This window comes from Taurulus bubalis (genome assembly GCF_910589615.1).
Source record: "Taurulus bubalis genome assembly, chromosome: 5".
Taxonomy (NCBI): Eukaryota; Metazoa; Chordata; class Actinopteri; order Perciformes; family Cottidae; genus Taurulus; species Taurulus bubalis.
In genome coordinates this window covers 2,688,505-2,709,940 of record NC_136593.1, presented here as the reverse complement: position 1 = coordinate 2,709,940, position 21,436 = coordinate 2,688,505, and the positions used below count along the sequence as shown (strand labels likewise).

General features: G+C 46.9%; 3 protein-coding genes across 4 annotated transcripts in view; 2 read left to right on the top strand and 1 right to left on the bottom strand.

Annotated features, from left to right (window-relative positions):
• LOC306736376 (RNA-binding protein 39-like) lies at nucleotides 1–6,167 on the top strand. Of its 2 annotated transcripts, none has more exons than XM_079218008.1 (15): nucleotides 1–108; nucleotides 706–768; nucleotides 927–976; nucleotides 1,895–2,056; nucleotides 2,496–2,549; nucleotides 2,678–2,795; nucleotides 3,329–3,481; nucleotides 3,572–3,718; nucleotides 3,839–3,904; nucleotides 4,093–4,291; nucleotides 4,384–4,470; nucleotides 4,562–4,667; nucleotides 5,129–5,234; nucleotides 5,568–5,646; nucleotides 5,731–6,167. In XM_079218008.1, exons 2-15 carry the CDS (start codon nucleotides 718–720, stop codon nucleotides 5,832–5,834), a joined length of 1,482 nt encoding a protein of 493 aa, XP_079074134.1. In that variant the 5' UTR covers nucleotides 1–108; nucleotides 706–717; the 3' UTR covers nucleotides 5,835–6,167. The 2 variants fall into 2 exon arrangements, with proteins under 2 accessions (XP_079074134.1, XP_079074133.1); XM_079218007.1 differs by having other exon boundaries at nucleotides 23–108; nucleotides 693–768.
• A 1,533-nt stretch (nucleotides 6,168–7,700) lies between these two features.
• Nucleotides 7,701–12,393, bottom strand: LOC306736375 (pyruvate dehydrogenase [acetyl-transferring]-phosphatase 1, mitochondrial-like; the record flags this gene model as incomplete). The annotated part of the gene is made up of 5 exons (XM_079218006.1): nucleotides 7,701–7,975; nucleotides 9,415–9,983; nucleotides 10,798–10,898; nucleotides 11,698–12,126; nucleotides 12,205–12,393. The coding sequence occupies 5 exons, from the start codon at nucleotides 12,391–12,393 to the stop codon at nucleotides 7,701–7,703; spliced, it is 1,563 nt and encodes a 520-aa protein (XP_079074132.1).
• Nucleotides 12,394–17,350: 4,957 nt separating this feature from the next.
• Nucleotides 17,351–21,436, top strand: part of LOC306736394 (uncharacterized protein) — a 4,732-nt gene continuing 646 nt past the window's right edge. The window contains exons 1-4 of the mRNA XM_079218027.1: nucleotides 17,351–17,451; nucleotides 18,944–19,045; nucleotides 20,291–20,630; nucleotides 21,332–21,436. The exon at nucleotides 21,332–21,436 is cut by the window's right edge and continues 646 nt beyond it. Coding sequence (XP_079074153.1) covers nucleotides 18,955–19,045; nucleotides 20,291–20,630; nucleotides 21,332–21,383 — 483 coding nt within the window. The 5' untranslated portion in view covers nucleotides 17,351–17,451; nucleotides 18,944–18,954 and the 3' untranslated portion in view covers nucleotides 21,384–21,436. The remainder of the gene's footprint in view (nucleotides 17,452–18,943; nucleotides 19,046–20,290; nucleotides 20,631–21,331) is intronic.

Here is a 21,436-nt window from a genome sequence, read left to right as displayed (position 1 = left end):
GCAGCGCCATTTAGAGCACGGTGCGTGTCGTCGCGAGGGCAAAGATTGAGAGGCGACTTTTATCCGGAGGACCGCTCATCAAAACCCCAAGAGCCGCTGTTTGTCCGGGTAAGACTGCGCTCGGCCCCGGTACTCTGCCGGTACCGTTAGATGGCGGGAACGTTCTGTACCGCGAACGTTAGATAACGGATCGTCGTTCCTCAGCCTTTTGAAGCTAGCAGCTAGCTGTTAGCGCGACACTACGCATGCGTGTTAAGCGGATTTAACCTCCGAGCTGAGCGACTTCTTTGTCAGGTGACTTTAGTTAAAGCATCAAAGTACTCCGAATATATGAGGCTATTTGTATTGAAGTAGTCTTAACATTAGGTAAAGTATTATGAACATTAAAGTACTCCGAATATGAGGCTATTTGTATTGAAGTAGTCTTAACATTAGGTAAAGTATTATGTGTATCAAAGTACTTCAATACAAATAGCTTCATATAGTCTATTAACTTTAGTCAAAGTATTATGAGTGTCAAAGTATTTAGAATATAAGAAGCTATTTGGTTTTATTAAAGTATTATTTACTTTAGCCTAAGTATTGAAGTATAATTAGCCTTACCCAAAATAGTGAGTATAGTGAGTTATTTATATATATATATATATATACTCACCTGTTTCATTTATTATTTATTCTACATGTTTATATAGTGTTTGTGTGCAGACCAGCAGCAAGATGGCTGACGACCTGGACATCGAGGCGATGCTGGAGGCGCCGTTCAGAAAGGTGAGACTCAACTGGTCCTCATAGTCTCTACTGGTCCTGTAGAGACTGTGAGGACCTCCACTGGTCCTCACAGCTCACACAGAACCATATATTAAAATGTCAAAGAACCTCAACCTGCATGTTGCATCCTGCCTCACGCTGTTCTCTGTCGACCTCAGGAGGACGTAAAGATTGAAAGTCCCAACGGAGCGGAGGAACGACCCAAGAGGTAAGCACACCCGTCTGTCTGCCTGTCTCGCCACGGCGATACAGCACAAGTTAAAAGAGTTCCGCTGTGCGTCCGTCGCTCTGATTGGCTCGCCGCGTGCCGGTCGCTCTGATTGGCTTGCTGCGTGCCGGTCGCTCTGATTGGCTCGCCGCGTGTCGGTCGCTCTGATTGGCTCGCTGCGTGCCGGTCGCTCTGATTGGCTTGCTGCGTGCCGGTCGCTCTGATTGGCTCGCCGCGTGCCGGTCGCTCTGATTGGCTCGCCGCGTGTCGGTCGCTCTGATTGGCTCGCCGCGTGTCGGTCGCTCTGATTGGCTCGCCGCGTGTCGGTCGCTCTGATTGGCTCGCCGCGTGTCGGTCGCTCTGATTGGCTCGCCGCGTGTCGGTCGCTCTGATTGGCTCGCCGCGTGTCGGTCGCTCTGATTGGCTCGCTGTGCGTCCGTCGCTCTGATTGGCTCGCTGTGCGTCCGTCGCTCTGATTGGCTCGCGCGTGTCGGTCGCTCTGATTGGCTCGCCGCGTGTCGGTCGCTCTGATTGGCTCGCCGCGTGTCGGTCGCTCTGATTGGCTCGCCGCGTGTCGGTCGCTCTGATTGGCTCGCCGCGTGTCGGTCGCTCTGATTGGCTCGCCGCGTGTCGGTCGCTCTGATTGGCTCGCCGCGTGTCGGTCGCTCTGATTGGCTCGCTGTGCGTCCGTCGCTCTGATTGGCTCGCTGTGCGTCCGTCGCTCTGATTGGCTCGCCGCGTGTCGGTCGCTCTGATTGGCTCGCCGCGTGTCGGTCGCTCTGATTGGCTTGCTGCGTGCCGGTCGCTCTGATTGGCTCGCCACGTGTCGGTCGCTCTGATTGGCTTGCTGCGTGTCGGTCGCTCTGATTGGCTCGCCGCGTGTCGGTCGCTCTGATTGGCTCGCTGTGCGTCCGACAGGAAGAAGCGCAGCCGCGACAGGAAGCGCAGCCGTGACAAGAAGCGCAGCCGGAGCCGAGAGCGCAAAAGCAGCCGGAGCCGAGACACCAAGAGGAGGAGTCGCAGCAGAGAGCGCCGCAGCAGCAGAGAGAGGGGGGGTCGCTACCGAGACCACCACCAGCAGTGAGTAGCACGCTTCCACTGCTATTACTTCCACTTCATGTTGTGCTGGTGAATCAGTGCTGAGGAAACATGTTATTCATGTGAGAAGACAAACGGAGAAGGAAGGGTTGTTGTTTGGGTTTTTTTATGTAAGAATTTCCTAAAAATCCCATGGTTTTTATGTCACTATATAACACAACAAGCTTTTTTACTGTTTATATTACTGTTTATTTATATTACTTGATTTATTTTATTCACTGTGTGTCTCTTGTGTGCACTGCTGCTGAAATCCTGCAATTTCCCCACTGAAACTAATAAAGTTTGGGACTAATAAATGATTATATAACATTTTCAAATTAACTGATGTGGGGTGGAAAAAACTAATAAAAGATCTGCCTGCCCAGATAAATAACGATACGTATTTCTACATTTTTATTTTTTCCCTGTTTTGTGTTTCCAGCCGCAAGCGGTCAAAGAGTAAGAGCCCCGTCAGGAAGGAGAAGAGTCCTCTCAGGTGAGCTTACGGAGAAACCAACGCTAATGAGCGACAGCTAAGCATGCAGCCTTGTGTGAGACTGATGGCTGTGTGTGTGTGTGTGTGTGTGTGTGTGTGTGTGTGTGTGTGTGTGTGTGTGTGCGCAGGCAGCCCGTTGATAACCTGACTCCAGAGGAGCGTGACGCCCGCACCGTGTTCTGCATGCAGCTCGCCGCCAGGATACGACCTCGAGACCTGGAGGATTTCTTCTCTTCTGTGGGGAAGGTAAGCGCTTCACAGCGACGGCCCCTCCCAAGTTTCGCCCGTTTAGACCTGATTTCTGAGGTGGAAATCAAACTCTTTTAAAATGACAAACGTAATGTCAAACACTCGAATGTCTTTTTAAGCATTTATTGAACAGATCCTTGGATTAATTACATTGACTGGATGGAGCTCTTTCACCACCGACGGTGCCGAGGTCTAACCACGAGAACGTCTTGTACGCAGTAGTTTGTATCCCGTTGGTTTGTGGACCGCGGCTTTAATGCCTCGAGTTCAGAGATTGCGCCGTACAGCCACACACAGGAAGTGAAACTCGTCTTCACTTCCTGCTCTTCCTCTGAACGCCCGCTTGCTCTGGAAACACGAACTGGGACCAGTTTGAGAGCCGGGTGTTTAGTCGGCTTTTGTTTCTTTTCGCGATTGACGTCATCAGATCCGATTCGACTTTATTGTCATTGCACATAGTACAAGCACCGTGACAACGAAATGGAGTGAATGCTCGCCGTGGTTAACGGACGCTGGTGGTGCCTCCGCAGGTCCGGGACGTGAGGATGATCTCGGACAGGAACTCCCGCAAGTCGAAGGGCATCGCCTACATCGAGTTTGTGGAGACCAACTCGGTTCCTCTGGCCATCGGGCTGACGGGGCAAAGGCTGCTGGGAGTTCCCATCATCGTACAGGCCTCGCAGGTAAACACACGCACGCATAACTGTATTTACACCACAATAAAAATAGAGTTTGAGTCAAGTAACTGTGTGTGTGTGTGTGTGTGTGTGCAGGCAGAAAAGAACCGAGCAGCAGCAGCCGCCGCCGCGGCCAACAACCTGCAGAAGGGAACATCGGGACCGATGAGGCTGTACGTCGGCTCTCTGCACTTCAACATCACAGAGGAGATGCTGAGAGGAATCTTTGAGCCGTTTGGACGGGTAGGACACACACACATGCACACACACACACACATGCATACATACGTGTGCACACGCATATGAATGCATGTAAGGTCGGTGGGTGAGACGGGTGTTTTGTGTGTTTTTTTGTCTTCACAGATTGAGAGCATCCAGCTGATGATGGACGGTGACACAGGAACCTCTAAAGGCTACGGCTTCATCACTGTACGTTTAATTTTTGCCTTCATCAGCCTCACATTTCAATTATTGCACTTCTTATTTTATCTGTCAGAAAATAGACATTAATCCTTAACAGTGTCTTGTTACTAACTACCTGTTGATGTACTTAAAACACCTGCATGCATCTGTCCCCTAACCTCACTCTGTCTCTATATACCTGTCTGTCTGACCAGTTCGCAGATGCCGAGTGTGCTAAGAAGGCTCTGGAGCAGCTGAACGGCTTCGAGCTGGCCGGCCGGCCCATGAAGGTCGGCAACGTGACGGAGAGGAACGACTCCTTCTCCTCGTTCCTCGACAGCGACGAGCTCGAGCGCAGCGGCATCGACCTCGGGACCACCGGGCGCCTGCAGCTGATGGCCCGGCTCGCCGAGGGTGAGACGCGTGACTTGTACAGACCTCCGCCTGCAGACATGCACCTGTGACATCCACCTTTTAATCTGTGTGTGTTGTTCACCTGTGAGCAGGTACTGGTCTCCAGATGCCCCCCGCTGCTCAGCAGGCTCTGCAGATGAGCGGAGTCATCGCTTTCGGAGCCATGGCCGCCGTGTCAGGTACGCCCACACACACACACACCTGTGTAGGTGAACCACGGAGTGCCGTGTGTGTGTAGCGTAATAAGATGGATTTAAATGTGTGTTTCAGCTGCTATGAATCCAAACCTCAACATGAACTCTGGACACATGAGTCTTCCCTCTCAGCCGCTCGCCACACACTGCTTCCAACTGTCCAACATGTTCAATCCCAAGTTGTGAGTACACCTGTCTGTCTCTACACCTGTCTGTCTCTACACCTGTCTGTCTCTACACCTGTCTGTCTCTACACCTGTCTGTCTCTCCTCTATTTGTATATGACAAAATTCGACCATATATTCTCTTTTATATTCTATACGTCATACTATTTTATAACATTATGTACTAGATAATTTTTCTACATTAATTCAAACTAATAGTACGTATTTTTACTTCACATTATATTCCTGTGGTGTACATGTTACTCTCATGTGTTGCTTCACAGCACCGTCGTGTCACTTGAGAGAGTATTGTTTAATTGCGCTTATGATTTCTAATCACATTTTTATTTTATGTACTGAGTTGCAACTATAAATGAGCCTCTAATCGGTACTCGTTTACCATTAATTACACTCGGTTCTGTGGTTACAGGTTTATTGAAAATGTTTTCGCTAACACTCAATGCATCATTGTGTTTCAGTGAGGACGTTCCTGGTTGGGAGATGGATATCCAGCATGATGTCATCGAGGAGTGTAACAAGCACGGAGGAGTCGTTCACATCTACATTGACAAGAACTCTGCTGAGGTACACTTGACCTCTGTGTTGGTAAAGGAAGGCGGTAGTGCGCGGGCGCTGTAGAGTGCGGCCAAGAATCTGACTGGTTTCCTTAAATTGCCCGTTTTCTCTCTAACGTGGTTCCAGATAGTTTCATCGACATTCAACTGGTTTCTACTTATCTATGACCTCAGTTCTGTTTCTTACAGAACCGAGGTCGTGTGTGTGTGTGTGTGTGTGTGTGTGTGTGTGTGTGTGTGTGTGTGTGTGTGTGTGTGTGTGTGTGTGTGTGTGTGTGTGTGTGTGTGTGTGTGTCTTGCTCAAACCTGTAATGTGCGATCTTTGACCTCTGCCTGTTTTCAGGGAAACGTTTACGTCAAGTGTCCGTCGATCCCCGCCGCCATGGCCGCGGTCAACGCTCTACACGGACGCTACTTTGCTGGTAAGCGGACCTTTCACATGTGACCTGTGCTCTCTGCTGTGGACCAATCAGAGAGCAGCTGTGATGTCTCACTTGTTGTTTCAGGGAAGATGATCACGGCGGCCTACGTCCCTTTGCCGACCTACCACAACCTGTTCCCGGAGTCCGCCGTCACCACTCTGCCGCTGGCCCCGCCCCCGCGACGATGACGAACCAACGATGCTCCCCTCGGATTGGACATCGGACTCTCTCCTATTGGTCGACACGGACGAGTCAGATTTACTTCTGTTCATCAGGTCTGAAAGGAGGAATGCTGTTTCTTGCCTTTCTTCCTGTTTTACTTCCTGTTCATTCTCATTAGAATTTCTGGGCGTGGCCTGTTTTGTGTATCGTCCAATGATTGAGCTCTGTGAGCTGTGAGGAGGCCGGCTGATGATGGTGTCAGCTGATTGGTTGGTTTGAACCCGTTTGGTATTAAGGTGTTTTCTATGAATTTGATTTTGTAAAATCCTTTATTAAATTTTATTTTGAAGTCACTGACAGCTGCTGTGTCCTTTTTTTGTTTTTTATATATATATATATTACGCTCACTGAGAATACTGCACTCTGATTGGCTGTAACAGGACACCTGTGATAAGGTGTTTGTTACATATCTCTATATAAAATAGTTTGATATGAGATATATCTATTTTATACAGTATCATTTTCACTTTTCCTGCAACGTTTATTAAATGTAAAGAAACGGAATATGAATAAATGTAGACGAGATGAATTAAGAAAATAAAGGCGTTAATCCAGTTTGAATTGTGTCATGGTGACTTGGTGCCATTTACCAGAGATGGAAGTAGTACTGAGTAAAGTATTACTAGAAAATGTACTAATCAAAAGTACTCATTATGCCGAATGTATTTCATTTATACAAGATCATTTGTGAACAAAAAGAATTGTGTGCACCAAGATAAAAAAAATAAATCATGGGGTCTGAGGGCCTTTAATCTAAAACACTGCATCAGATTCAGTGAACTGATCACGTTTCACTCTGAGATGTCGTGCAGTAGAAAATAGCATAAAATACCTCCAAATAAAGTACCTCAAATTTGACTTGATTATCGTTATTGTCAACGACAAACCAACCAAAACTGTATTATTTAAGGGCAAACAACAAAAACAGACAAGCGTGTAACAAAACTTCAGAGTAAAAACACAAGTTACTAATTTATCACCGAGCAGGTGAACGCCTGATTTAAACACTTTGAACACCAACCTATTTTTAGGCCTCTGCATACCCAAACTAAAAAGGGTGCATCTCTGTAACCACTAGGGCTATTTGAATAATGTTGGTGTTATAATAAAAGGTACATATGTGAGATGTTGTTCAGATGTGTAAATATCAGTCTATATGTTACTGGTTAAGAGTAAATGAAGATGACTCACAAAAAAGGTTTCAGGTCCGCCTATTAAAAAATTTTTTTTCGGATGATTATTTCTTTGAAATGATGCAGCTGTAAGGTCCAACTCTAACCCAAATCATAACTCAATATGTGAACATTCTCTAACCCAAATCATAACAATATGTGAACATTCTCTAACCCAAATCATAACACCATATGTGAACATTCTCTAACCCAAATCATAACTCAATATGTGAACATTCTCTAACCCAAATCATAACACCATATGTGAACATTCTCTAACCCAAATCATAACACCATATGTGAACATTCTCTAACCCAAATCATAACAATATGTGAACATTCTCTAACCCAAATCATAACTCAATATGTGAACATTCTCTAACCCAAATCATAACACCATATGTGAACATTCACTAACCCAAATCATAGCTCAATATGTGAACATTCTCTCTGCAAAGGTTGACTTTGATGAAGTGAAGCAGAACAAAGTTAGAGAGGGTTTAGAACAGAGAACATTCAGGTGAGGTCTCCAAAATTTGCATTGAGGCACATTTGGGACATTTTAATTTTCCAAACCATATATTTCACTTGTATATTACTTATGGTGTTCAATACATCCAAATACAGCAGTTTTGGGGGGGGATTGTTTTTGAAGTGGTTTTAAAGGTCGGGCTCGTTCAGGTGGATGACGGTGATGGTGATGTCATCGCGGTACCTCCGGGCCACCTCTGGGGGCAGACTCAGCATCTTGGCCAGGCGGTTCGGTGCCACCGCTCCGTACCCGTCGTCCCCCAGGGCGTGACGCAGCAGGTGGGTGGCGCCGTTCTGGTCCTCCAGCACCGACAGAACCCACCCCTTCCTCTCCAGCAGGAGGCGCTGCAGGCTGCCCAGTGTCGTGCCCACGCCGGGAATTATGGGTCTCTGCTGGTGAAGGCCTGCACAGCAATTAACCACTTCCACTGTTCACACTGCCAGTTAAAGTGCTGTTCATCATTCACTATTTAACAGCCTTCATTATTTACACTTCAACTGCTTTCATCATTCACTATAACTGCTGTCACCATTTACACTTCAACTGTCATCATTTACACTTCAACTGTCATCATTCAATATTTACCTGCTGTCATTTACACTTCAACTGCCGTCATCATTTACACTTCAACTGCTTTCATGATTCACTATTTAACAGCGTCATCATTTTCACTTCAACTGCTTTCATCATTCACTATAACTGCTGTGACCATTTACACTTCAACTGCTTTCCTCATTCACTATAACTTCTGTCATTTACACGTCAACTGTCATCATTTACACTTCAACTGTCATCATTCAATATTTACCTGCTGTCATTTACACTTCAACTGCCGTCATCATTTACACTTCAACTGCTTTCATGATTCACTATTTAACAGCGTCATCATTTTCACTTCAACTGCTTTCATCATTCACTATAACTGCTGTCACCATTTACACTTCAACTGCTTTCCTCATTCACTATAACTTCTGTCATTTACACGTCAACTGTCATCATTTACACTTCAACTGTCATCATTCAATATTTACCTGCTGTCATTTACACTTCAACTGCTTTCATCATTCACTATTACTGCTGTCATCATTTACACGTCAACTGCTTTTGTCATTCACTATTTAACAGCTGTCATTTACACTGCAATCAGTTACACCTTACATACTGTAATTTACACTTCACCTGCTTTCACCATTTACGCTTCATCTGCTGTCATTGTTTACACTAACTGCCAGTTCAACTGCTTTCATCATGGACAATTTAACTGCTATCGTCATTTACGCTTCACCTGCTGTCATTGACATGTTACGTTTACACAGTTGAAGTATAAATGATGAAAGCAATTGAAGTGTAAATGACAGCTGTTGAAGTGTAAAGGATGAAATCAGTTGAAGTGTAAAGGATAACAGTTAAAGTGAAAAGGAAGAAAGCAGTTGAAGTGTAAAGGAAGAAAGCAGTTGAAGTGTCAAGGACGAAAGTCGTTGAAGTATAAATGAGGAAAGCAGTTGAAGTGTAAAGGATGAAAGCCGTTGAAGTATAAATGAGGAAAGCAGTTGAAGTGTAAAGGATGAAAGCAGTTGAAGTGTAAAGGAAGAAAGCAGTTGAAGTGTAAAGGAAGAAAGCAGTTGAGGTGTAAAGGGTGAAAGCAGTTGAAGTGTAAAGGAAGAAAGCAGTTGAAGTGTAAAGGATGAAAGCCGTTGAAGTATAAATGAGGAAAGCAGTTGAAGTGTAAAGGCTGAAAGCAGTTGAAGTGTAAAGGAAGAAAGCAGTTGAAATGTAAAGGGTGAAAGCAGTTGAAGTGTAAAGGATGAGGGTTAGACTTAGCAAGGATCTTAGTTTTCTTACCCGTCAACTGTTCCCCCACCAGCTGGACGACCGTCTGTCGGTGCATCAGCTCCCAGAGTCCGTCGGTCGCCAGGACCAGAAACTTGTCAGCGGGTCCGATGCGGTGCAGCGTGACCTCCGGCTCGGCGCTCAGGTAGGGCGGGGTCAGGTAGTGCGGCGGCTGCGTCCGCGACGCCTCGCTGACCGCCGTCAGGACGTCCGGCCGCGTCTCGTAGACGCGAGAGAGCATCTCCGCACCCCATTTGAAACGGACGTCGCCGAACGCCCTGAAGGGCAGCAGCAGACCCAGCAGGCGGTCGTGGCGGACAACCGTCTTCCGCTCCGACGGCGGGTGTTCCCCCAGAATCCTTTGCAGCTCGTCTGGGTTCTGTGCGTTGTGGTCGTTGGTCAGGCTGACCGCTGACCAGCTCCCGTTGGGCTCCTTGACGCCCAGGACGGCTCGGCTGTCGCCCAGGTTGGCCACGTGCAGGACGCCCTTGGAGACGTGGGCGACGCAAGCCGTGCAGCCGGACAGCGCCACCCGGAGGGGGGAGGACAGAGACAACGCCTCCCCGGGGAGAGACACCCGTCTGCGGACAGAGAGCGACGGTTCACCTGAAAGCAGCCAATGAAAACAATGGATTCAGCAGCATACTGTCCACCTCTACGTAAAGAGCTCCTTCCTGCGATAGCACCAAATGTTTTGTGTAGATGTAACACAGAATCGTCCAATATGAACATAATTCATCTCGGCTGAAATCTGTCTCTTCCACTACAGAAACGTAACCAGTGACTTCATGTTTATCCATCAGGTGTATCCAACCCTCGGTGAGTTGCGGAAGTGTCTTACACATTATCTCTACTGACCACCAGGGGGCGACTCCTCTGGTTGTATAGAAGTATATGCTTCATGTGTTAAAGCTGCATTCTCTCTACTGACCACCAGGGGGTGACTCCTCTGGTTGTATAGAAGTCTATATAAATGACTCTACTTCTCTTGATGTATTCCCTCAGTAAACATTGCAAACTTGAGTTTATGTCTCAATCTCTAGCTTCAAGTCTTCTTCAATACAGCATGATGTTCATTTAGTAAATTATGGTCATTTAGAGTCAAACAGACCATAAAGCAGGGGATGCTTTAGGACGGGCCTTACTGTGATTGACAGGTCTCTACGTCACTCCTCCACAATCCAAATATGGTTCATTGGTTGCGGAAAAAACGACATGACGATCCAAGATGGTGACGACGAAATTGCCGAACTCGAGGCTTCAAAACCACAAACCAACGGGTGACGTCACACTACGTCCACTTCTAAATACAGTCGATGGTTCTTGTCGTGAAAAAGAGCTATGCTTGTTTTGACAAACTGTGACAGTGAAGGAGTTTGACCATAGAATGAGGACCTGGGTGAAGACATGGACAGGTGGACCTGGGCCTCCACGGACAGGTCGTAGTCCAGGCGGCGAAAAGCATTGACCAGCGCTGATGTCAGCCTGCAGCCGTCCTGCAGCCAATCAGAGAGAAGACAGACGATGACATCACAACATGCGATAACTTCATAGCTGTGTTCACTTCCTGTACCGTGGAGATTAGAGAGTGTGTGGCTCGTGACCTAATGGTAAGATTTGGTGTACTGGTCTGGTCCGGTCTTTGGGGTATAGGTCTGGTCTTTGGAGGTCTGGTCCGGTCTTTGGGGTACTCGTCTGGTCCGGTCTTTGGTGTACTGGCCTGGTCCGGTCTTTGGTGTACTGGCCTGGTCCGGTCTTTGGGGTATTGGTCTGGTCCGGTCTTTGGGGTACTGGTCTGGTCTTTGGAGGTCTGGTCCGGTCTTTGGTGTACTGGTCTAGTCCGGTCTTTGGGGTACTAATCTAGTCCGGTCTTTGGGGTACTGGTCTGGTCCAGTCTTTGGGGTACTGGTCTGGTCCGGTCTTTGGGGTACTGGTCTGGTCTTTGGAGGTCTGGTCCGGTCTTTGGTGTACTGGTCTAGTCCGGTCTTTGGGGTACTAATCTAGTCCGGTCTTTGGGGTACTGGTCTGGTCCAGTCTTTGGGGTACTGGTCTGGTCTTTGGAGGTGTGGTCCGGTCTTTGGTGTACTGGTCTAGTCCGGTCTTTGGGGTACTGGTCTAGTCCGGTCTTTGGGGTACTGGTCTGGTCCAGTTTTTGGTGTACTGGTCTAGTCCGGTCTTTGGTGTATTGGTCCAGTCCAGTCTTTGTTGTACTGGTCTGGTCCGGTCTTTGGTGTACTGGTCCGGTCCAGTATTTGGCTTATTATGAACCGGTTTGACCCAACCAACCAACCCTACCTCCTCCTCCTCTTCCTCCTCTTCCTCTTCCTCTTCACCCTGCAGTCTCTCCTGCCAATAGTTTCGGAGGCTGTGGAAGGAGTTCGCTCCGCCGTCGGTGCCGTTATGGTCTTGAGGGTGCTTGTGCCACTCCAGCAGCGGCGGCACGGCCCGTTCTTCCTCCACCGCGCGTTCGAGCTCCGCCAGCGTCCTCAACGGTAGCGTTGCCACGGCGATGTAGTAGAAGAGCCTCTGGCTGACGGCGCGGGCGCACGACGTCCCGGCGTGGCCGTCGAACACGCCGAACAGCACGCCGCCGCGGCCTGGCAGGCAGGTGGCGCTGCTCCGGCGGTCCTCGCTGGGATGGTTGGATGGCAGCATGTTGCTATGGAAACCCAGGATACCATGGGAGGCGGGGCCTCTGGGCAGGGTTTGGCTATATTCGTTGGCCTGGTTAACAGAAGAGGGAAAGAGCAGTAGTTTGATTGGTTTGTTAGATTGACACCTTGAATTACAGATCTTGCTCACCTTTAAGATGCGGTTGATTTGAGCTGGGCTCATTGGCTCCGCCTCCTTCCCCGTCCTGTACTTCCTGCTCTCACTGCCTGCTGGGTAATGGAGTCTGAGGAGCTCAGGAGGAGCCGAGGAAAAGGAGTGACAGGACTGCTGGAGTTCAAACCTGCAACGTCCACTGAAGGTTCCTGTTCTTCCCAGCATGGCCACTCCACGAGAGAACCGTAAGAAGAACCAGCAGGAGAACCAGCAGAAGAACCAACAGAGTGAAACTTTGAGGAAACCAGCCGAAGAACCAACAATGTGAAACCTGCAGGAGAACTAAGAAGAAACAATACAGTAAAACTTTGAGAAGAACCAGCAGAAGAACCAATAGACGGAAACCTGGTGGAGAACCAGCAGAAGAACCAACAATGTGAAACCTGCAGGAGAACCAAGAAGAGCCAACAAGAGTGAAACTTTTTGGAGAACCATCAGCAGAACCAATAGACGGAAACCTGTAGGATAACCAGCAGAAGAACCAACAGAGTGAAACCTGGAGGGGAACCAGAAGAAGAACCAGCAGAAGAACCAATAGACGTAAACATGGAGGAGAGCCAGCAGAAGAACCAACAAAGTGAAACTTTGAGGAGAACCAGAAGTAGAATCAGCAAAGGAACCAACAGAGTTGAACAAAATCCCTAGAGAAAAAAAGCAATGTTTGCTCATTAAGGCAAGAGGCCATACGTTTCTGGAAAGTAGAACCGAACTTTAAGGAGAACAAGAAGGAGCATCAGCAGGAGAACCAGCAGAGTATTTACATTTTGTGTCTATTGTCACAGATCTGACGGACTCACCGTCACCCGATGATTTTTTTTCTTTGTTCTATGTTCTGATCTGTTTTACAAAAACCTGCACGGTCTTCACTTCCTTGTCCTGACGTCAATGTCGTGGCTCTAAAACCTGAACGTAAGATTAGCGAAGCTCCAAACTCACTGTGCGTTTGTTGAGTGTTTAATTCCTGGTTAACTCTTCATCTTAATCCTTAGTGTCTGGTTATTGTTCCTCGAAGCAGATCGGTTCTTTTCATGCAGCCGGACAGGTGTGCTGTTGAAGGTTGTTTGTATATTCAGTCGTCGTCTGTGACCTTTGACGGCTTTCATGTCTCACACAGTAATCAGTAATCCATAAACTTCCCGCTGCAGGCCGTAAAGACCAACCCCCCCCCTCACTGTGATGGCGTTCAGAGATTATTAAAAATTTAAGTTTCATTGTTATTTTCATTGAGCGTAAACAGTTAGAAGAGGAGAAATACCCAAACATGAAATAAGTAAATACATGAAAAATGATGTGATCTTGCTGCTGAAACTCATTTCAACACATCTTCACATCTTCTCAAAGAAACTACTTCTGAATAGAGATTGGTGACCCAGGATTTCACACATCACCTGAGTGCCCCAAACGATCGACTCACCTCTTGGCTCATCAACCCTGCACTTACCTGACACATCTGCTCACCTGCATCTCCAGTTCCATTCATTCCCAGCCAGACCATTTTGGTTGCTATGAGAATCAGACTTCCCTGCAACCTGAACCTCACACTGACTCTGCCAGTTTTCCTGGATCTATACCTGCCTGTCTGCATACCTGTATTGCGGCCAAACTGTGTCTGAACCGGTGTGTCTTGGTCCAACTCCACATTTGAAATAATTTATTGAACTGCACCTGCTCTGTTGTCTTGAGTCCTACCCTGTTACAAGTATTCACTGCATTGTGAAAGTCTGGTTCGGATGGACCCAGCAAAAGGACTCGTTAAGAATCCACTTGAGGTGAATTTAAACTTTTTGTGTCTGTGTAATTCAATTCAGTTTATTTTGTGTATCCCAAAATCACAAATTTGCCTCGGAGGGCTTTACAATCTGTACACATACGACATCCCTGTCCCGGGACCTCACATCCGATCAGGAAAAACTCCACAAATAAATATAATAAAAACCCTTTCACAGGGGAAAAAAGGAAGAACCCTTGAGGAGAGCAACAGAGAAGGATCCCTCTCCCCGGATGGACAGAAGCAATAGATGTAATGTGATAAGGATGAACAACGTAACAGAGTTACAGCACATTCAATGAATATGACCTAAATTATTCATATAATGAGTAGTAGGCATGGACCACAATCCAGATAACCACGATACATGTCAGCAGAAGGGGGGAGAGAGGAGGGGCATCAGCAGGTGCCATGGCAGGAGGCAGATGGCAGGAGGCAGGAGGCAGGACTGGCTCCAGACACAGCCACGATCCATGGAAACTTGAGACGAGGAAGCATAGAGGCTCCTGGGAGTTAGTCATGTGCATTGAAGAGGCATTAAGTAGTAGCCCCGCATTCAGTGAGCGCAACGCTCTAGTGGTTTAATATGGCACTAAAAGCTCCTTAAGGTGCATCACTAGTTAAGGCTTTGTAGGTGAGAAGAAGGATTTTAAATGTGATTCTTGATCTACAGGAAGCCAGTGAAGAGCAGCTAGTACAGGAGTAATGTGATCTCTTCTCCTAGTCCTCATTAGTACACGAGCTGCAGCATTCTGGATCAACTTTTCTGCATCCCTTTGAAACTAGATGTGCAGGATATTTTAAATGTTACATAGGTGAAAAAAAGGCAGTCCTTGAGATTTGTTTTACGTGGGAGTTAAAGGACAAGTCCTGATTAAAAATAACTCAGAGATTCTTTACGGTGGTGGTGGATGCCAGAGCGATGCCATCCAGAGAAACTATATAATCAGATAATTGATTTCTGAGGTGTTCTGGGTCAAGTAAAATAACTTCAGTCTTGTCCGAGTTCAACATCAGGAAGTTGCACTATCAAAAACATTATCAGCATTTCTGCCATCCCCCTGCGCCCCACCTGTAATACCTCTGTACCCCACTAGAGGGGCGCGCCCCACAGTTTGAGAACCACTGGATTAAGTCCACCAATAAACATGGTCATATTTGCAGAAAGGAGATCTGCTCCATCAAAAGTGGGATGAATGCCGTCTCCCCTGATCAGACCTGGGTTTCCCAGAAAGTCTGCAAATTATCTACAAAGCCCACATTGTTTGCTGGACACCACCTCGACAACCAGCGGTGGGACGCTGACATGCGGCTATACATCTCACTATTGGCCGTATTTGGGAGAGGGCCAGAGAAAACTAGGAGTCCAAGATTGTTTTGCCATAAGCACACACCGATTCCACATTGATTTGAGTGACTTTCGAGAGGTGAAGTCGGCAGTCATTACCGCCGACGTGTATTACAATCATACTGTATTTACGTTTATCCTTAGCCAAAAGTTTTAAATAGGACTCAGTGTTGCCCGCCCTGGCCCCAGAAATACATTTGACTGTGGCCCCTGGCTTCACTATCTTCACGTTTCTGACTATGGAGCTGCCGACAACCAGAGCTTGTTTCTCAGTGGGCTGCCTAGACTTCTGCTTCATTCGTTCAGTCACTCAGTGTCCCAGCTGTTTGGGGAACAGCTAACGCTAACAGAAGCTAAAGCTAATTGGTCCACATCAACTATGGGGATTGGGCTGGTTAATGTAACTAAAGTCTAAGCTTCTATGGTGCGGAGACCACTGAGACCTGTCCCAACCTAGCAAATAAACTACACTTATTACATGTACCGTTATCTTTAAAAGGGGCAGGGGGAGAGCTAAACATGTGACACGCTGAGAAAGGGAGAGCAGGAAGGAGAAAGTGACGCCATTGCTAGCAGCTAAGCTAAGTAGGGCACCTAACGTTTAGCAGAAAATGAGACTGTTGGATTCAAGCGATAAGTCGCTAAAAGAAGGAGATAGTTGAGTATTTAAACTTTAAATATGTAAAGCAGGTAATCAGCCACTTGTACTGAAGAATATCACACATTTAGCTCGGTTTAGATGGAGTTGAGATCAGTACGTTATCGGCTAGCTAACACAAACACGGTGGCAAACGGAAGTGATGCAATACGCTTTCCGGCGATGGTGCCTTCACGGAAGCTGTCATGACTCGGAGTATTGACCGATTGCTGCAGTATTGATCTGGATGAGCAGCAGGAAACCACCAGTACACAGAAAGTACCCTCGATAAGGCATTTCATCACGTATCACTCATGAGAGGTGTTGGGAGCTGGAGGAAAATGTGGAGAGTGGATAATTTTTCCACTGGTTTATAAGTTTCATGACATTGCATGCATTATTCACCAAATAATGCCTTAAAACAAAGTAATGAATGGGATTATTTGATGAATGGGCACGAGGAGATTATCTAAATGTGTTTAGTGTGTTCAGATGTCATGCAACCTTTTCACAATCTGAATAAATCAACTTAATTGTTCAGGATTGTTAATTATCCTGATATTTCAGATTTTTCCGACGGCAGTTGAATGCAGCAGGGCGTGTGAGTGGGTGAGGCATGCAGGACAGTCATGGCAGCCCGCACGTGGTTTTTCTACACGCGCGTGAACTCGGCATTACGGTACAAGAGTCCAAGTGCTGACTTCAAAATAAAAGCCAACTTCCGGTGAACGTGATAGTACGTCACATGCGTTCAATAAGTCATGCAATAAGGTCTGTAAATACAGATGTATTGATGAAGACAACTAAATGAGTGAAACATGTACTATTAACTAACATAAATACAAATTACTACATGCAAACTGTATTTCAAGGAACATGTTTTATTTCCATTGTGTGAATACTTATACCTTATGTTGAAAGCACATCACTTAAGCAGGTACTTCTTCAAACATAAGACATTCTGATGTTGAATTTCAAAATTAAAGCCCTCGAACAATCTCATTAATGAGCCAGTGTCTCTAATTTCAGATTAGATTTAAGGAAATGGTCCATGGTTAGGAACTAATTTCACTTCAGATTAATAGTAGACCGACTGAATGTGTCACTCAGAGACAATCAAGATATTCAGATAAAATTTGAGCCCTTCAAAAAAATCTCCTTCATGAGCTAAGTTCAAATCAAATTCATGAGCCAATTTATTTTTCATATTTTTGTACTAATTAATTTTTCCCTCATTCATTTAGTTCAATTAATGCATGTATCTGTATTTACAGACCTATTGTATGACTTTTTTCAATGAATCTGACGTGTTCCTTTCACGTTCACCGGAAGTCGGCTCTTATTTTGAAGTAATTTCTTAGCCGCTACCGTAATACCGAGTGCGCGCGCGTCCCGAGAACACCGTGCGGGCTGCAGTGAAGACCGCGTGAGGCAGAGGAGAGAAGACCGAGCTGTTCTGTAGGATCTGAGGTGAGTTGGAGCTCCGGACCCAGCAGTGCGTGGGTTCGTGCCCGCAGCAGGCTCCCCGCCGCCGGGCTGCGGTGCTCTTCCCCCCGCAGAGGAGCACGTGTCCCCGCGGTGGAGAGACCTGCAGCTCCGGCCCTGTGGCCCCAACAGCCGGGGACCTGCAGAGCCGGAGGAGGGTCCGCTCTCCCTGGGGGTCGAAACTGAGTTGGTCTCGATGTTTAAATTAACTGGGTTCTGTGTTTTATATTAACTGGTTTAATTTCGTGTGCGCGAGGTAGACGTGTCGTAGGAGTGGCCTTTCAGGACCAACGACGACTAAACCAGGAAGTAACCGTTTCATTCTTTTCAGGGGTTATTTTAAAATACTATAAACGGATCAGTTTAATGCAAACTTCATTCCCTGTTCGTTGAGGCGCCGAGGACACTTGGGGAGGGCCCTTAGGGAGGACACTTGGGGAGGGCCCTTAGGGAGGACACTTGGGGAGGGCCCTTAGGACACTTGGGGAGGGCCCTTAGGGAGGACACTTGGGGAGGGCCCTTAGGGAGGACACTTGGGGAGGGCCCTTAGGGAGGACACTTGGGGAGGGCCCTTAGGGAGGACGCTTGGGGGCACTTACGGAGTACCCCTAGGACACTTGGGGAGGACACTTTGGGGCACTTAGGTAGAACCCCTAGGACACTTAGGGAGGACCCTTAGAGCATTTAGGTAGGGCCTCTAGGACACTTAGGGAGGACCTTTAGGACACTTATGCCGTGTTCACACCAAAACAGTTGCGAATTTTCGCAACGCCACTTCGCCTATATATCGCGCCGCAGGTGAAAAATTCGCTCTATGTGGTTAATCCGTTTTTTCGCAACCATCGCGGGGGAAAGGGGGCGGGGCTTATCTCTGTGTCTTGAAAGCATTTACTATTTCCGCCATTCAGCATTGAAATAACCTCTAGCTCTGCTTTATACTTGTTGAGGAAGTCCCACACACGTCGGGACATCCACCGCCCCGTGTCTGGGTTCATAACATTTGAACGCCAGCGAAAAAGCGGCGTTGCGACGCCGTTTCGCTTCTATCGCGACGCCCGGCGAAAAATTCGCTTTTTCGCAACTTAACGCGGCTGTGCACTGACTTAACATGTAATCTGGACGCGCGAATATTTCGCAACTGTTTTGGTGTGAACACGGCATTAGGGAGGACCCCTAGGACACTTAGGGAGGACCCCTAGGACCCTTAGGGAGGACAAGAGTGAACGACAAAGTTGGCGCTAGACGTGTCGACGCTTGTTCAAAACTCTCGCAGCAGTTATTCTCGAACACAGGAGCTGTGTATAACAGGAGCACCTGAACGCATCAGACGTGTGTAACGTCCTCCAGACGTCTACACAGAGGACATCTTAAAAATAAAATAAAAAGATTCATGTAAACCCTGTGAAGTGATCCAGAGAGGAGATATTTACACTGTCCCTGCCTGTCTGTCTCTCAATCTGTCTGTCTGTCCTTCCAGTCGTTGCCAAGATGAGTAGCATTGAGTGTTACAACTGTAACGGCACTGGCCACTTCGCCAGGAACTGTCCAAATGGCGGCGGACAAGGGAAAGTCCGCAGAGGTGAGCAATATTACATTTTTGTTTCATTCTAAATGGGTTCCGCTCAGGGCTGGGCGGTATACCGGTTTCAAGTTTCCTACGGTATGAATGTTTCACATACCGTCATACGATGCACAGCCGTAACAACTGTTGTCGCCCTTCAGCAGGCAGCATCATGTATTTCTCACCGCAGAGGTCTGAACTACTTGTCTTACGTGTCATGGTTATAACTTTATAACAAGTAATAACCCACAGCTAGCGCTCTTTAGCAGGTTAAACACCACGACACAACAGTTTGTGACACTAATAATTGTACATTTATAAAATTACCCCGTCTAACTGCATGCTGGGTGCAGCTCGCCCACTATCACAACAAGAAGAAACGCTACATTAAAAAACGGAAACGGGTGAGAGACCAGAGATGCACCAATATAACTAGACACACATGCAACGCTGATTACTGTGTGGTGTTTGTCATACATGTACTTTGGTACATAGACGGTGAGAAGAAGCTGAACATGGAGGGACTTAGGACCCAGGGGAATGTAGGTGGGAAAAAAAACAGGAATAGACGGACCAAAGATGCACAGCACACAGCTGCTCCCTGGCCAGTTGAAGAGTGGTGAACAGCTGTTCAGTTGGCCAGCGGTCCTTTTCGATGTCAATAAATTAATGTTTACTCAGAAAAAATACTGCGATATACCGTGAAACCTCTAGAATCTTCCAAAATACCGTGATATGAATTTTCGGGCCATACCGCCCAGCCCTAGTTCAGCTGTTCCCCCAAACAACAACAACACTGGTTTGAGCCCCTGATGTGCTGAAGTTCATGTACTTTCTGCCTCTGAGCAGATTAATTCATTAATTTAGTTTCATTACTTTATTATCTAACACTTAACTACCAGTTTACTACCACTCATCTATTCTATAACTAACTTCCTAACCCTTGACTACAGGTTATTCGCTGCAGGTTCGTATAATCCTGCTGTACTTCTGGGTTTAATCAGTCCAGTTGTGATATTTATGCATGAATCTGTTTAAAGTGATGTTATGCTGCGTTCACCCCAAAAAAAGTTGCACATTTTTACGTTTGAATTCGCATCGGCCGGCGGAAATTCGCGTGTTTCGCAACCACTCCCGTCTGTTCATTGACTTTACATGTAATCTACCCGCTCGAAAAATTCGCACCACTTCTGGTGTGAACGCAGCATTAGAGAGAAGCACGTTTACCCACACCGTGTCCTAACCGATGACTCGTCCCTGCAGACTGTTATAACTGCGGCACAACGGGTCACATCTCCAGAGACTGCCCCAATGCCCCCGAGCGGAAGTGCTACAACTGTCAGACCTCTGGACACCTGGCCAGAGACTGCACGGAGCCCAAGAAGAACGAGCAGGAGATGACGTGCTACAACTGCCAGACCCCTGGTCACATCTCCAGAGACTGCAAGGAGCCCAAGAAGAACGACCGAGAGATGAAGTGCTACAACTGTGAGAATTCTGGACACATGGCCCGAGACTGCCCCCATGCCAACAAGCAGAAATGCAACTCCTGCGGGGAACTCGGACACCTCCAGAAATCCTGCAATAAGGTCAAATGCAACAGGTAAACAGATGCAGATAAACTCGTAGCTACAGGTAAAGGTAAACTCATACTACAGGTAAACTCGTAGCTGCAGGTAAAGGTAAACTCATACTACATGTAAACTCGTAGCTGCAGGTAAAGGTAAACTCATACTACAGGTAAACTCGTAGCTACAGGTAAAGGTAAACTCATACTACAGGTAAACAGATGCAGATAAACTCGTAGCTACAGGTAAAGGTAAACTCATACTACATGTAAACTCGTAGCTGCAGGTAAAGGTAAACTCATACTACAGGTAAACTCGTAGCTACAGGTAAAGGTAAACTCATACTACAGGTAAACTCGTAGCTACAGGTAGAGGTAAACTCATACTACAGGTAAACTCGTAGCTACAGGTAAAGGTAAACTCATACTACAGGTAAACTCGTAGCTACAGGTAAAGGTAAACTCATACTACAGGTAAACTCGTAGCTACAGGTAAAGGTAAACTAACAGCTACAGGTAAACGGATGCAGGTAAACTCGCACTACAGGTAAACGGATGCAGGTAAACTCGTACTACAGGTAAGCTAATAGCTACAGGTAATTTAATACTACAGGTAAACTAACTGCAGTGGAGGTAAACAAAGCAAAGAAGTTCACTTTAGTCTGGAGCCTCTTCAGTGTGTTTTACTTGCTGGTTCTGCGGTGAAAGCTAATGTTAGCTTTCCATGTTTGCTGCAGGTGTGGAGAGATCGGCCATATTGCGATTGACTGCAACAAGGTGTTGGAGTAGAACCGCCATACCTGTGGGAAACCAGGTCACCTGGCCAACGGGTGCACCATCGA